This window comes from Haemaphysalis longicornis, unplaced genomic scaffold, assembly GCF_048455015.1.
Source record: "Haemaphysalis longicornis isolate Haplotype H1 unplaced genomic scaffold, Haemaphysalis longicornis Haplotype H1 scaffold_1, whole genome shotgun sequence".
NCBI lineage: Eukaryota > Metazoa > Arthropoda > Arachnida > Ixodida > Ixodidae > Haemaphysalis > Haemaphysalis longicornis.
In genome coordinates, this window is record NW_027526203.1 from 459,000,384 (window position 1) to 459,017,558 (window position 17,175).

The following is a 17,175-nucleotide window of genomic DNA, read 5'->3' on the forward strand; positions in this document are numbered from 1 at the left end:
AGAAACAATGTGGTTACGGCTGTAGAAAAAATTCAAGAAGACCTCTTTTAAATAAATGCAACGACGAAGAGAGTTTAACATTAGTTGGCAGGGAATTCCAAAACACGAAAGCGGCAAAATTGGCAGTTTGTTTTCCATAATTAGAGTGTACATTAGGTAACAGCAAATTATGATTAGAGGCAAACCTAGTGGAATTTACGTCAACAAGACTTGACCGGGTGAAAACATTCAGAGGTACCATGTTATGTAATGACTTAAACAACAGGATTGCTAGGTTATATTTGAATAATTCATTGATAGATAATATACTCAACTGCTGCAGCAGTGAAGAAGCATGGGAGCAGAATGGACTGAAAGTTAATATGCGAATGGCCTGATTTTGGATATGTTGCAATGGCATCAAATGAGTGGGGTACGTGTTACCCCATGAAGATAAGCAGTAGGTAAAATGGCTATGAATAAAAGCATATTAAAGAGAAAGTAAAGTTGACACACTAAAAAAATGGCGTGCTTTGAGTAATATCCTGATGCCATGAGCAGCTTTTGTCCTTAAATATGAAATGTGCTGAGTATATTTTAAATGACTGTCAAGAACAACCCCAAGAAACATGCATTGGTTAACTACTTGAATGGCATGATTGTTAATACTTATTATTGGTTCATGTGTAAGGTGACGCTGACTCGAATGGAAGATCATGAACTTTGTTTTAGATGCGTTGATATGCAAACAGTTTTGGCGACACCACAGCAAAATATTGTTAATGTCAGAGGTAAGTTTTTCGGTCAGAGAATGAAGGCATTTGTCAGTAGCTAATATTGTAGTATCGTCGGCGTACAAGAAGGGTTCAGAGTTGTAAACACAATTAGGCAGATCATTGATGTATATTAAGAAGAGGAGATGACCCAGTATTGAGCCCTGGGGCACGCCTTTGTTTGTGGTTCTAAAGTTTGAAAGATTTTGTGAAACACAGACTGCTTGTCTTCTATCAGATAAGTAGCTTTGAATCAGTGACAGAGCAGGTCCTACAGCGCCTATTGCAGCTAGTTTATGAAAGAGAATGCTGTGAATTATCGAATCAAAAGCTTTTGTTAGATCAATGAAGAGGGCTCCAGCATAATTTCCCGAATAACGTACCCAGTTTATGAAACGTTATAAAAACATTTTCATATTGTTTTTCATTTGGTTACAATTCAAGTCATACCAATTAACAAATATTTTAATCTTTTAAATTAACAAAGCCTAACAAACAAATTAACAATTAACAAATTAACAAACAAATCTTTTAAATTAACACACCAATTAACAAATTAACAACAAATAAACAAATTAACAAACACGTTGCTTATGAAAACGAAAACAGCAAAATACCTAAATGCACTTAACTAAATGTATTTAGGTCGCGAGGGTCGCCCTGCGTCTTCCCTCGTTTGCACTTGTTCGGTCGGCTGACTCTCGTCTCTAGCTTCTTTAGATCCACCCCCAAAACACCAGGCCCTTAAGTTTTATTACATTGAAACGACGCCACCATGGTCGTGTCCCAAAAGAGTGTCAGGAGGAACTACTAACACACACGATCAACCAAGGGTTTATACACAAACATATATTTTATCCACACTCTAGAGCTAACTTTAACTCAAGCTTCAAGATATTCCTCAAAGGACGAGTAAATAACTAATAAAAACAAATATTTGAAACTCCCTCTCCAGAAAAGACAACAAACGTTAAAAGTGAACTAAATAAATCAAAACTATCTGATACTCCGTTACCAAAAATGATAAAATTAAAAAGCCCAGAAAAGCGCCGCGGAAGCCCAAATAAAAAATCGCAAAACACCCTCACTATGAAAGAAACCGTATTTGTCGGACTAACACATTTAATCGTTAAAATAGCTCAACTGCACATTAATGTCGAAAAGAAACAAATGAAAACTATAAAAGATAAAAGGATGTATAAAAATAAAGTAACCCTATGTATCTGGATACATATGTCACATCTGGCTATAAAAAATCGCAGTCATGAGAAGCGGCAAAAATTATAAACTTAGCTTTGCGTTTTATTGATTCTGTTTATTCCCGTCACTTTAGTATGCTCAATTTGCATAATAGAGCAAACCTTCAGAAACTTAAGCGGCGTAGGGTCGTCTCTAGCTTAATTTTTTTTACTACAGAAACTTAAAATTGTCGCGGGAATACTACCTCCAAGGGCCTTTCAGACGTTTAGCGAGAAGACATCATAGTAAGAATTTTAGGCAGCCAATCAGCTGAATTGCTATTCGAAAGTTCTCTTTGTTTCCTCGTGCAATTTCTTACTGGAATCTGAACGAACAGGAACTCGGTATCGTTAGAAGAATTTTCCCCACGTATTGGAAATGTGTGTTCTGGTTGAATCGTGGTGTTTTAAAATTGGAATACATTAGAATGCATATCGTTGTTCGGACCCCCTTGCGATCGGACCTCTTTGCGTCTTTTACATATTTATGTCTTTTACTTATTTGTGTTGGGCGTTTTTAAACTACGGCAACCAATATTGATGTGTTTTATGTTCACTCCTGCTTGAGCCCGACCAGGCCGTAAAGTATCGGTAAATAAATAAAAAATCTGCCCATTACTCACGCAGGAAAGGCATTAGTAGCCAATTCTCAGATTTATGCACATGTTTTTGCCTTTTTTAAAGTATCTCCTACGGACATCCTTGATCTAGATTTCTCGAACCCGAAGACAAAGCTACGCTCCAAACAATGAGCATACGAGTGGCTGATAAATAAATTTCTGCTGCACGTACGAACACCAACTGCCGAAAAATCCAATGCGTGCATTACTCAAGATATTGGGTATCTTTCTAGTACACTTTCGCCGTTACAAATTTTGTGTCAAAAGGGCAGTATCGGCCTAAGGCATTCAGAAACTTTTATCTGCCGGAAATATCGGTCGATTCCGGAAAATGTCCTGCATACAAGTTTTCGGTGCATGACCCGTTGCTTGTAAGCACATTTTCGAGAACAGTTTCGAAGACGGTAACGCATATTTCCAGAAATAAAAATGGGTTCGAACGACGCGGGGTCAAATTAGAAGGGCGCTTTGGGAGCGGGTTGTAACTGGAAGGGCGTTTTGGGAACGGGCTGAAACAGGAAGCGCCCAAGCGGGAAGGTCGTTTCGGGAACGGGCTCACACGGGACGGGTCAAGCGGGAAGGGCGTTTCGGGAATGGGTTCAAACGGGAAGGGGTCAAACGGGAATGGGTTCTTTCGGGCTACACCCGTCGGCGTCCGCCTCGACAACTGCAGCCGAAAAGTCCATCCGGGACAGGTGCCGCCCCATCCTCCTCACGCTCCTCGTCGTCCGCCTGGGCGCTTGACAAGCACCTAACTGCTGGTGTACCCCGGCAAGTCCCCGTGTTCAGCCTCATTTGGCTGAGTTGCAACAATGGCTTGTTCCTTAATGGAGACTTCAGAAATGTTAGCCGACGAGTTGCCCGGGGCACCGGTCCATATTGCCCTCTCGCGCTCTCGCAGGGACAAGAGGCGCTCCATGTGATAGTTCGTGTCACACGGAACGAAACAAGTCCGAGCCCTGCGAGTGGCTTAAAATCCCGTACTCCGCGAGTTGCATTCGACGCATTGAGCACACCCTTTATATGCCCCGAGAAGCCGCATGATTCGCTCAAATCGACGCAACTTCGGACTTAAGAAAGATCCCGTGTACTGAGAGGAGAAAACGTGCCACCGCCTTTGTAACGCCCTTTGGTAATTGCTTGCCCTTCATCACCTGCTCCACCCCTGACACTACTTGCATCGACGGATGAATGACATTCTACTAGGCTTCAATGGGTAACCTCTTACATGGACGACATCCTCACCTGGAGTTTTGCAAAGCTGGAACACGACGAGCGATTTCGGCATACGCTCGAGCGGATTGAAGGCGTCGGTATAACGCTCGACAAGAGGGAGTTTTAGCTCACCGTTACCGTGTTTGCGTTATCGTCTACCGTGCTTGGGGGAGTCGACTGCGCATGCTCTAGACGCTACCGTGAACGGTAACTTACCGGCACAGGCTTTACCGTCACCACCGAGAGCTCTGAGCAAATCCAATGCGTTCGGCGTTTTATGCTTGGTACAGCCGATAAAAGTAATATTAGTTGATGTTGCTTATTACGTTTGTCTTGTTAAACGATGCTCAGGATTAGTACAAACAACTATTTTTCTCAAATGGGCGAGCAAAATGGCTGCCCCTACTCGTGGTAAGCCTGGCCCGCATCAAATAGTTCAGTTATGGTTCTCAGCTCGCAAAGCGCTTTTACGCCTCCAAAATCGTCTTGGACAAGCTAGTGTAGGTTATTGAGTATATACTCAATAACCTACACTAGCGAAATAACCTAGGCTCCGTCTGCAACGGCCTCTACCGCAACACCGGCGCCACATAATTATTGCATCATATACTACTGAATTCACGGTAAAAAATTTAGCGGAGGGCTGAACTCTCTCTGGTTTGCGATTTTTGATGTTAATAAAGCCCACGCTTCTTAATTGCTCGGGAACCCAGACGTTCCTGAGCAATTGTGCCCATAATTGTGCCCATAATTTCCGCTTCCTAATTTCTCGGCAACACCCAGCTATTTAATTCTTTAAAGTACAACGCAGCCTTTAGTATTCGAGGACACCATTGCGAAATGACACCATTGAAACGGGGAAAGGCTTGGGCTGCTCAGCAGCTACCGAAATGCATGCTAACTATATTTTAGAATTACATTTATCTGAACTTGAAAACAATAGTGGTAGTTTTTGCGCATTTTTTATTGGCACGTATGTACAAAATTGCATTTGTCTTTGCAAAAATTATTATGTAGAGTTAATGATTCGCATGGGCTATAAGCAAATAAAAGTACTGTAGATAACACAACAAAAGTAACATAAAAAGTAAGAGGCATAGCTTCCTATTGGAAGGAATGCGTAGATCAGTTGATGCTATATTAGTGCCCGGTGTATAGTTGCCGTCAATGGAAATTCATGTAATTCAGAAGAGCTAATAAATAGGTAACGAGCCCGACGTAGCTACAACGCACTGTGCCAGAGAAGCACCGTATCCGTATAGCAACAGAGTACCACCGTTTTCGCAGATGGGGCAGTGCCCGGTAGTGTTCCCCAAAGAGTTTCGTAGGTATAATAGAGGAGAAACTGGCGCTGGCATCATTGGAAATCACTGGAGGGTGTCGGTTTCGCCGTGGGAATAATGGGAAGACAACAGCGGTCGGATCTGCTTCGTAATTGGCTTGACCTATAACGTTTAGGCGAATGTGAATATACGTAAAGTACAGCAAAATTGTCGATAAAATTGTTTATTTTCAAATAAATAAAAAACACGCCGCGTACCAGTAAAATAAGGCGCACTTCTTCCGTTCTTGGTTCCCCTTTGTATGTTTAGGTGAACATTACCTTCTACGATCGTCTGTGATTTTGACGCACCAAGCCACCTGTTACAAAATGCTTTTAACTTCCGCAATACCTCACGAAGGCAAATTATAATCGTTTCATTATTCCTTCAAAAGAACAATAAGAATAAGAACAGTACGTAAACGTTGTGTACATATGACGAAATATTTACACTGCGGTGAACAATGCAGTTCGTCTGGAAGCGTCCGTCAAGCTGTGGGTTGACTGACAGGTACAAAAACAAACAGAAAATAAAAAAGTGTCTTATTTTAGTGCTACAACTTGTTCTTATTTTCTTTCTGCGTAAATAAACAATTTTATTGTCGATTTCACTGCGCTTTACATATTTTTACATTCGCGATAACGTTAACGTTAGAAGTCAAACCAATTACGAAGGAAAGCTGAAAACAAGAAAACTATACTGTTCCCAGTTCCCATGGTTACATGCGGTGGCAGAGCCAGTTTCCCCCCTAGTATATCCTGTAAGAAACTCTATGTTGTTGCCCTAACTGGCGTAGTACCCCTGGCACTGATTTACCGAAGCAATAGGCAGTCCCGAAGGAGCAAGTGATAGTGGCATTGCAGGCAATACCGATTGGCCGCGCCTGCGCTGTCTCAAGAGCAGGCCCAGGCAACCAGACAGCGCAGCGGTTAGTTTTGGCCACCGCTCCTGTGGTCTGTAAACTTAAGCTCATGACTATGCCTTGGCCGTTTAGTACCGAACATGGCTCAACTTCTGCAGCTACTGTCCATCATGTTCTTTTTAAAGCAGGAGTTCGTCTGGGAGATCGCACAAGAGAATGCATTCGGCCCAGCTCCAGCCGTGCAGATCAATTAAAGCTGAGTGAAATCGTAGAAGAGGTGTCATCCGATGGTCTCGGTGCCGTCTCGCGTCAAAAGCAAGAAGACGGCCACTCACTTCGTGGTCATCGCCTATACCTCCGGAGCATTCAGATAGAAGGAGAAGGACTGACTCTTGCCTGGGCACGCGAGAAGTTCAATAACAACGTTCCCAGGACGGCGTTTTGCTTTGAGAATGACCACAAGTCCTTTTCTCCGCTTATTGGTTCAAAGTCTGTCGATGATATCACGCGTTGTTTACAAACAATGCGGACTTGCATAATGTGTTTCGCATACGAAATTATTTATGTCCCTGGGAAGGAGCTGATAGCAGCTGATGCCCTGGAGAGGTAAGCCGCAGAGAGACGAATAAGCTATGGAGAAAGTTCGAATGATACCTGAGACAGCTGTTAGCTTCGCTCCAGTTTCAACGATTTTCTTCGACGAACTAAAATAGGAGCAACAACGTGACGAACTTCGCCGCCAGCTTGGCGTTCCGATTATCGGAACCAACAAGCTACGAGAGTAAGCTCTACGCGGCGTGCACGAAGGCCGCAGACATCGACAAGTGCTTCGCTAGCGCAATAAACGCTACCTGGTGACTTGCTATTAAGACCGACATCGACAATCATAATGTCTTGCCGTACCTACCTTCGGCACAAGCCTAAGTGAAAGATGTCGCTGCAGCCGACGGAGTTTTCCGAGAGGCCTTGACAGCGAGTCGACGAGGACCTCTTCTTCGTTAGAGGAGCATGGTGCCTAATCGTCACCGACTACCTCTTCGGGTAAACTGAGTCGGCCAAACTGATGGGTTTGACTACGAATACAGTCATGATTCACTGGAAGTTAATTTTTGCGAGGCATAAAATTCCCGATGTAGTTGTCCGTCCCAACGGTCCGCAATGTTCCAAGTGACCTGGCTCTACGTTCTGCATCCTTTGCCAAAGAATACGGCTTCAAACACGTGACATCGGGTCTCCGGTACTCGCAAAGTTACGGACTCGGGTAACCGCGAGATGGGAAACACCCGCACTACGAATTTGGCATGCAGGACAAGTACGCAAAAAAAAAAAAAAAAATGACAAAGTGGTAGCGGGAGTGCCGAGTCCGAAATTAGGAACGCTCGTGATGGACGAATGTTATATATATACACGCAGAGAGAGAAACTGTGCCCGAGGACGCGGGTTCGATTCCCGCCAGCGGTAGCCGTTTTCCTGATGGAAGAAACATCCCCCTCGCGAGGGGCACGATCAAATGCAGAGCATTTCCGGGGGCGCACGACGTTAAGTAGTTTGCGTTACGTTAATGTTGTTGCACTTGTGGCAACTGCTGACGAGAGAGCGTGGCGATGAGTGCGTTCCAGCCTCGCCGACAGCCGCCTTTATCACGCCAAGATCGCGCCACGCGCGCGCGATGCTGACTTCACGATCACGCCACAGATGTTGTTGATCCCGCGACGCGCGCGCCCCCACCTGTTGGGCGCGAACCGACCGCGGAGAGAGCGTGCGATGCGAGCGGAGAGTAGGCGAGAAGGAGCGGGGCTGACGAGATAGCGCGGCGATGAGTGTGTTCCAGCCATAGAGATAATGTTCCAGCCAAGGAGGTTGTATAAAACTTCTGGAGTGGAGGCCGCCCATAGCGGGCAACGCGGGGAGGTGAAGCCAGGCGAACCGGTCGGCGGCCATATTGCCGTGGGTAGAAAAGGCGCTGCGCTGTCAGGGACGCTTAAGTGCGGTCGCGTTTTTTTTGCTTTACAAGAGAGAAAACGACAGTAAGCTAGTTTATCGATTACGATATTTGAGGGCAAACTGAATTTTGCCTTACGCGTAAGGTTTTGACGTAAGATATGGTTCAAGCAGCGAGTTCGCGTGTGTATATCTTACGGTGGTCAACAGAGCTGTCGATGCGGGAAAACGCGCAGCGCTATGCTAAAGGAACCACCCCTGATTTTATTTCAATAAACGTTTATTCGGTATAGCTAAGGCTATAGACCGCCCCCGTAACATTAAAATTACCTCATGTTGCGTGCCATGGCAAGAGATTCCGCGTTATAAGGTTACTATTAGCCGCGATTTTATGCTGGAGGTGCGGGACACGCGAAAGCGCGATTATTTGACGCTTGTTTCTTTTTGGCGGCGTTGCTAGGATTAATGAATGCTTATTCATTAATGATTAATAAATAATAACGCAGTAGCGGTTCGAATGGTTTTTAAGCAGTACTGCAAGAATCATATCCATCAGGATATTGTAATCTTTATATGTAGTGCAAATGCACGTTTTCTGGTTTAAACAACATGCCCAGTTTTGCCCTTGCCGAAGAAGACCAAATTAAGCACGAGCTTTTGATTGATTGATTGGTTGATTAATTGATTCATTGTAGGGTTTAACGCGGTGACGCAACGCAGGCGATGAGGCGCGCCGTAGTGGAGGGCTCCGGATTAATTTTGACCACCTGGGGAATCTTTAACGTGCACCGAAATCTCGTTCACACAGTAGTTTTCGCTTTTCGCCTTCACCAGAAAAGCGGCCGCCGCGGCAGGGAATCGAACCCGCGTTCTAGGGATGAGCAGCACAGTGCATTAGCCACTGAGCCAACGCGGCGGGTCTATTTCCAGCTTTTCAATCGTATTTTGCGAAATGGATTTGGCACCCACTGAAGCACATTAAAGCAGGTTTTTTTTATTCCGCGTGCACTTTACAGAAGGCATGGGACAAAATTAAGGAATTATGAAATGCGTGAGAACATAAAGAAAAAAAAATCACATGACACTCAAAAATATACCTGTTACTATAAGGAATACAATTTAAGGAAACACAAAACAAGGTATTTACAACAAATCTCAGGAATTATGAAATGCCGCAAGAATATTAAAAGTGAAAAATCACAATGCACTCACAAATATAAATGGAACTCTGAGCAATACAATTTCAATAAACACAAAACACCGCAAAACTAAGAGGAAATGTACAGGAGGTATTTACAACAAGGTTTAGGAATTATGAAATGCCGCAAGAATATGAAAAAATTCGCCCCACATATTTACAAACATGTGATTTCGCGCAGCCAAGCGACTACAGGACCACCACAACTACGAGCGAAAACATTCGCATATCTGCGTAAACAAGCGCGTACGGTATGCTCAGTAAGCGGACGGCAGGTGCTACGGCACATTTTCCCTTTACATCACGCAGGCAAATGTGCACTCATAACGTTATAATACTAGTAATGCCCTCGAAACCCAAAACAAACAGATACCCTCAGTACTTACAGATGAAAGGTGATCCCCGACGCCTTCTTCGCGCGATTAGCGCAGCCGAACGCGACGCACGAGCAAACCATTTCTGCTTTCTACACCTTTGGAGCATCCATCCGCGAACGAAGATCGAACGAACACGAGTTCTGCTCTTTGGCAAGAGAGAAATCGGAAGAACGACACATGGGGCAGTAAAAAATGTCATTGTCTCTACTGTTTATTTTAGTTGTTTGCGCCCAAGAATGTAAAAAATTACCAGATGTGTGCGCCCCCGGCGCACGCACGGGCGACTTGCGAAGCGCTTAACTAGAAACACGGAGAGGGGAGCATAACCGAAACCACATGCGGCGAAATGAACGCGCGCAAGAAAAGCTCGGTGCGCTTGAAGGTAGCCGCATGAGAGAATCAACTTGCAAAACAAAACAAAAGAAAACAAAAAAAGAACGGAAGCAAAAATATAACGTAACCCGATGCAAAATCAAGCACATTATGCGACGACTGTATACCGCGGAACGAGTTTTCTACCCACGGCAAGATGGCGGCCGTCGGCGTCAGTTTTCGAGCACCATCTCCACTCCAGAAGTTCTATACAACCTCCTTGGTTCCAGCCTCGCCGACAACCGCCTTTATCACGGCACCATCGCGCCGACAGGGCGCACCTGCGAGCGATGCGGACAACTACGGACGCCAAGAACGGGTGACATCGTGAGTTAAAGAAATGCTCTGCATTTAAAACGCCTGCTCTCACGTGTGCCTCCTAAAGAAAGGAGACTGCTCACAACCTAGCCAACTCCCGCAGAGATCTCTGCATTTGCCCGCCCAGAGACACAAGAGGGCACACGTGGCTGAAATTAGAAAGAAGCGCCACTTCAGTGGCAGGCACGGGGTACGAGACGAGACCTTCCCAACTTGGACTCTGATACTGACGTCTGGATCGCCGCCGTGGAAAAATTCGGCACGGTCTAAAGGCGCGTTTATACTCCGACGTAGCGTAGGCGCGCGCGCGCGCGCGGCACGGTTACGCTACGTCGGCGAATGCCGGTCCCTCTACACTCCGGCGTAAGATAACCGCCGGCGTGTCGGACGGAGTTCGGCGCGGTTCCGCGGCACGGGCGTCGGGATAGGGCATGTCTCTATTCCTCGCGGGAAACGTCGGGCTGCGCCGGGCCGCCGGCGGCCCCGTATCCCGTCATGCACCTCGCCAACCCGTCTGGACCACCCGTACAGCGCGCGCGCGCGTCTGTTTGCTCGACTGTTTTCTCGGCACGCTCTTTTTGGTTGTGCCCGACCGCTCGACAAGTGCGCAATGGAAGCTCCGAATCACAGCGATGTTTCCAATGCCGTGGTGGAGTCCCTCATCGAATCCATACGGCGGCACCCCTGTGTATATGATACGAAGCGACTTGACTACCGCGACCAGCTGAGGAAAAACAACGCGTGGGAACAGATCCGTCTGGATTGCGGCCTCTCCACAGGTAAGTTCCGTGTGTGTTTGTCTATGTAGGAAGTAATGATCTCATGTAATTACTTTGTGTTTTTACATAGCCTTCTTATTTGAGCTGGCACCTAGTATACATCGACCGGGTGCTGGCGGGGTTGTGCTGTTGTATGAGCCTATGTAATCAAGAAGTCAAGTTGGGTGCGCAATTTTATTTTTTTTTTTTTTTTCAGTTGACGACTGTCAGAAGCTGTGGAAGCGGCTGAGAGACCGATACACGAGGGAGCTGAAGGCCATTGAAATGTCGAAGAGGAGCGGCAGCCCTTACGTGGCGAAACAGACTTGGGAGTTTGCGAATTCGATGGAGTTCTACAAGGATTGTGGCCGCCCGAGAAAGTGAGTTTTTGTATGAGCACGCAAGCATGAAAAGTTTGTGCACTACGTTTTCTCCACTATAGTCTCGTAATTTAACAATGAAACGTTGTGTGTCTTCACATTCGCAAAGCTCGCCCACGGAGCCTACACACATCTGCACCCCCACTATCGTGTGCTGTTCTCGGCAGCCTTCTCCGTTGGAGATCGACGCGGGTGGTCATCTTCGGGAAACATGTTGAGGGCGTAGGTGCGCGGCGTGTATTCCCCCTTCGGCTGCGAACGGGACAAAAAGAAATCGTTGAAAGTGACTGCGACGATATGTACAAAAGCAATGCAGGAGTTAATGCGTCAATTAAAGGGTTGGTAATGGGAAGGGAGAACGCTGGTACGTGAAACAAACACCACAACAAAAACGCCTAGTCAAATGCTGGGTTAAAGGCGTAAGGCCTTTATCCAGAGGCTCAGGAGGCTTAAATCAATTAACTGACTAAAAAATTAGTCGCGACTAAACTTTTCATCGATTATTCGGAAGGTTATTCGACCAGTCGGCCACCCCTATGGGGAAGTGGTAATGCATGCCATGCAGAACGTAGTTTGTAATATTGATGGTGGGCTAATATTATTAAAGCCATATTATCACTACACACAACCTTAAAGTAGGGTAAAACAATTGAACACTGAATAAATGGCGTCATAATAAAAAAAATTCTTGTTCCTTATAGGACTGTGTGCAGCCTGGACGTCACACCGCGTTCACCCAATGAACACCCAGGCGAGACGGCACAAGATATCTTCGGCAGTATGCTGGCCAGCCCTGCTTCACCGTTAACCGAGGGCAGCTCTTCGGAGGCGACGGCGTCTACGGAAGGGGGTGGTGGTGCTGCTGCAACGGGCTTTCAGCCGACCAGATGCGAGGCCCCACCAAAAGTAGTGGGAAAAAGAGGCAGGAAATCTGAGAGTTTTGAAGATGAGCTGCTCGGGCAGCTGAAGCAAAAAATGACGGAAAATGAGGCGTTTGGCATGTCTGTAGGTCTCAGCCTGGACAGAATGCCGAAAAAGAAGGCGGCAAAGTGCAAAGCACAAATAATGGGTTTACTTGCAGATTTTGAGGACGACGAGTAGTGTGACTTCACTTTACTAGACGAGTAGTCTTTACTTGTGCGTTCATAGCCTTTTCATGTAACTAATGTGTTGTTTCACCTTTGTGTTCTCAGAAACATCCCGTTTAAATGATTGCTGGGAGTATTGTGTTGAATTTTATCATTTTTTTATTTTGTTCTCTAACCTAATTATATCCTCTGCTCATTGCTGCCATGTTCTTTGTATACAGCTGCCTTTTCAGCTTGGTGCGTTCAGTGCATTTTTTGTCTTTTGCTATCTGGTGTACGTTACACGAAGATGTGTGAAGTGAAAACTTTGTATCGTTCTGGAAGTGTATCAGTGAACACATTAAATCAATAGTGATGAGACATCGCAAGTCAAGTAATCAAGTTTTTATTGCTTTTTTCATTATCACTTGAGTACAAAATAAAGACTGGGAAACATTGCACCTGAGCCCTCCGAAATTCTTTATCACAACATTGTACGTCTTCAGTAATGCATCATAGTATAGAATACAAACTATGTGTCCTATTAGGCAGTTTGTTACTTAATGTCAGTTACATAAAATGACAGAAATTGCAACACCAAAAATTGCGTTTGCAAGCGAAGGCATATTTTGGTTAATGTCAAATTAACAAGGAATGAATGCAAGAAAACAGCACGTTAGAAAAATGTACCACAAGGGTGGGTGTGGGGGTTATTTACAAAAAAGTTATGAGCACAATCACGCAAGTGAGCAAAAATTCTTTTTCGACCGTTAGGTGGTGTCGCCGCAGACAGGTCATGCTTAGCTTCTCCTTACAACTGTCAGCTGCCATGGTAGGGAACCCTCCAGAGACATGAAGTGGTCCGCAATCTGGTTCCTGATTGCCATAGCAGCTGGTGCAGAACGGTTGTTAGTGCACAAGCTTTGCGTGTTGTTCTGCACAACACTTTCCCTCCAGTTACCTGCACGAACTAGTTCGCCAGTGGCACTGTCTCCATAATTAACTGGGCAGTATGCCGCGTCGAGCATCAAAAAGTTGTGCAGGCATACTGCAGCTTTCACCATGTCCGTTAGCAGCTCCAGGTCGCCACTGCATGTTCCCAAAAAGCAGCGCCACCTAGAAACTAAAATGCCAAAGGCATTCTCAACACATCGGCGCGCCCTCGACAGACGGTAGTTAAAAACTTTCTTTTTTTCATTGAGTCCTCGTCCAGGGTACGGACGCATTAAATACGTCCGCAAAGGGAATGCCGCGTCGCCCACCAAACAGAGCGGCCACTTGGATGCTGCTGGTGGCAATTGCAGGTTACCGCACTCCAAACGTTCCTTAATGGTGCTCTCCCGAAAGAAAGAACCGTCTGAAAGCCTGCCTTGGGCTCCAACGTCAACCATAATAAAGCGGTAACTAGCATCAGCAACGCCAAGCATTAATAAGGAATAAAATCCCTTATAGTTATAAAATTCGGAGCCGCTGTCCTCCGGGCACCTGATGGCAAAATGCTTGCCGTCTACACTCCCGATACACCCAGGAAAGTTCCACTTCGAGCTGAACTCTTTTTCAATTTCTGCCCACTCGGCTGCCGTGGGTGTTCGGAGGACTGTCGGAGCAAGGCAATCCCACAGGGCTGGCAGCGTTTCCTTCAGTATTCCCGACACTGTTGATGGGTGAATTCTAAAGTTAAAGGCGATCTCTTGCATCGATCCACCCGTAGCCAGGAACCTACAAAAAAAAGGGGGACCAAAACTTCAATTAATTAAAAAAGAACTACATGTAAAAGATGCTCTATGCAAAATAAACACGAATGCGGTGCAACAGCTAACTGCGTTGCCCTTACCAGTGGCATACACAGAAATATTTTTCTGGGGGCGTTATACGCGGCAAAATAAACCTAAAAGGAAAGATAGCCACCGCGCAAGCATATTACACATTCATTGCGTTATCGAATTTTCTTATTTTGTATGTACAGATTTATTTACCGATGCGCTGCATGCACAGTGTCGACGACAAAACTCCGAAATGAGGATGGGACAGTGGGGGTACGCACCGCTCAGATAATTCCGGCCGGGGGGGGGGGGAGGGGGGGGGGAGAGTCGTCGAACACCGAAACACTACCAAGGGCACTGGCCCTCACCCTGATTGTTTTGATATAAAGCTGAGAACGACAAAGGAGATCCAATGAAAGGGAACCTGTCACGAAGGCATGTGGGCCCATTTTAGAACTGTACAACAGAACTTTCAAGTCCGTCTTTTGTTTGAAATACCTACGCTGAAATACCCATAGATACATTTTTATTTCAACACTAAAGGAATGAAATAACGCACAATAAAGGGAAATAGCAAAATAGTGCATATATTTTGATAAATTCGTCAAATGGTATCAAGTGCAAGGTAGAGCATTTACCTCAAAGTGACCGCCAGTCTTTCGGCAGGGTAGATAGGCCTCCTGTGTGTGGGTGCGTGGAGGATCCGGTAGTACACCAAGCCTAGGATTTGGTCAAACGATGCCTTTGTCATCCTGCGTGAGTACAATGGGATTCCACGTTAATTGAGCACAGCTATAAATACATTTTATATTCCTAAACAGTCCCTAAAGATGTCACAAATATTTTACAGGACGAACTAGACCAATATAATTCGATTTCGCTGTACCTATTTCTAATTGTCCCGTTTTTGTCGTTCACTGTCACCATTTTCTTAGCGTTTGGGCACGTCAATGTACTCGACAGCTGTTCCTGATTCCCCGACCGGGTTGCCGTCAATCGTGCATAAGACACACGAAGATTATGAAATGATTTACCTGAAGTACTTGAAATGGTACTCGGGGTCGCAGTGTCGCAGCTCCTGGACGAGGTGGTGGTACTCGCCGTATATTTGGCGTTGGTCAAATATTTCGCGGATATACATCGACCGCTTCCGCTTACGCCGCAGCCGATGAACCAGTAATGCCAGCGCCAATTTCTGGCGCGCAGGATACGCCCAGGCCATGATCAGGACACAAGTGCGCGAAAATACACGGACACACAGAAAAAGACACGGAGAACGGTTCAAGCAATGGAACTCAGTGCGCACTGTCGCAAAAGCGCGGCACACAACCGGGTTTGCGGAGGCACGAAAAAAAAAAAAAAAAGAAACGCGCGCCTCTGCTTTAGGCCGAGCGTTTCGTACATTCCAGGGCAGCTGGCGCACTAATCGCAAAACCATCTGCGCATGCGCCAGCCGGAAGCGACGCTGGCTGCGCTGCGCCGGCACAGCTGGAGTGTACACATGGTAGTAATTTCGCTGGCGTAGCCTAGCAGACGTGACGTCGCCGACCGCGCGGCCGCGCTCCCGTACGCCGGGAAAGTCGGAGTATATTCGCGCCTTAAGGGCACGGTGAGGAGCCAAGGTCCTGCTGGGTCGGCACGGATAACCCATCCGTTCACCGCACCAAGACGCATCTGGTTTAAACGCCCCAGCGTGCCAGTTAGTCGCAGCAACAAGAGACAGTACCACGCAGCCCCTTCATGCACAGTATACGGCGATCATTTCAGCGAGAGGGCATAGTCACGCCATCACGATTTGAAGCTTGACCTTTTTAGGAAGGGGAGCATCTGTGACACTCCAAAATGGCCGCACTGCTGGGCAGCGAAGCAGACAATGAAGCTCTCATGCCTTGTGCCTCGTACCATAACCTGACATCGTGCGCATATCACGCCGGGTTATGTCGTCATGTGCATGATGGCGTCACTCGCGTTGCATGCTTTTATCAGCATGTCCAGAGAACATCGCAGAAATTCAGCACGCCGCCATTTCCCAAACTTGATTTGATTGTAGGGTTTAACGCGCCGACGCAACGCAGGCGATGAGGCGCGCCGTAGTGGAGGGCTCCGGATTAATTTTGACCACCTGGGGATCTTTAACGTGCGCCGAAATCTTGTACACACGGGCGTTTTTGCTTTTCGCCTCCATCAGAAAAGTGGCCGCCGCGGCCGGGAATCGAACCCTCGACCTCGTGCTCAGCAGCGCAACGCCTTAGCCACTGAGCCACCGCGGCGGGTCATTTCCCAAACTGAAAGGAAATGTCGTTATGTCACTGCTTGCAACAACCAAGAGGCATTTCTGACGTAGGGTCTGCGTAAGGCAGTTTTGCGTACTTCCGGATTATTTCTAGTGGAAAAAGAAGGCAAAATACGGCGACAGTTGGATATATCTTGAGCACTAATACCACTGCTACTGCCCATTTTTACAGAGCTAAAGCCACGAATGATTTGAGAACCCCCTTCCCTATAAGGCGGTTGAACTATAGGCCTCCCGGTCTGCCCATGCTCCTCGTAACTGCAGGCGTCACATAACGCCTCTTATTGCGGATGGCATCTGACGAAAAGATTTAGTAACAACCGTGCACGTCTGAGAAATACTTTTAGGGGCGAAGCTCCTTAAGTCATGGGTCTGTCCATCCCTTGTGTCTCGTGGTACGTGACCGCCGCATGCTTTCGGAGATGTCGCAAAGTGGGCCGCGTTGCACGCGCAAGAACCGGCTGCAACCGGCAGCGCAAACTCGGCACCGGGAGCGCGAGCTTGTCTGTGTTCGCCAACGGAGGCGCGAGCGCACGTGCACTGCGAGGGGGAGATCACGCAAGAGATCACGCCACGAACGCAGGCAGTCGTTCTCGGAGATCGAACGAGACGCAAGGACCTTTGCTCGTTTCCTCTCGTCTTGTTCGGGACCCGCCGCGGTGGCTCAGTGGCTAAGGCGTTGCGCTGCTGAGCACGAGG

At 46.7% G+C, this 17,175-nt stretch overlaps 2 protein-coding genes across 2 annotated transcripts in view; one reads left to right on the plus strand and one right to left on the minus strand.

Moving 5' to 3' along the window:
• The window catches only part of LOC144156122 (uncharacterized), an 882,723-nt gene that overhangs the window by 161,988 nt on the left and 703,560 nt on the right, over positions 1-17,175 (minus strand). The gene's annotated exons all lie outside the window — the stretch shown is intronic.
• On the plus strand, positions 10,502-12,543 carry LOC144156121 (transcription factor Adf-1-like). The gene is made up of 3 exons (XM_077687949.1): positions 10,502-10,994; positions 11,191-11,353; positions 12,055-12,543. Exons 1-3 carry the CDS (start codon positions 10,826-10,828, stop codon positions 12,452-12,454), a joined length of 732 nt encoding a protein of 243 aa, XP_077544075.1. The 5' UTR covers positions 10,502-10,825; the 3' UTR covers positions 12,455-12,543.

Excerpts from the sequence above, each read along its gene's own strand:
- LOC144156121 (XM_077687949.1), top strand. The coding sequence starts at position 10,826 with ATGGAAGCTCCGAATCACAGCGATGTTTCCAATGCCGTGGTGGAGTCC. Across the intron at positions 10,995-11,190 it reads GGATTGCGGCCTCTCCACAG|TTGACGACTGTCAGAAGCTG; the intron begins GTAAGTTCCGTG and ends TTTTTTTTTCAG. Across the intron at positions 11,354-12,054 it reads GATTGTGGCCGCCCGAGAAA|GACTGTGTGCAGCCTGGACG; the intron begins GTGAGTTTTTGT and ends TGTTCCTTATAG.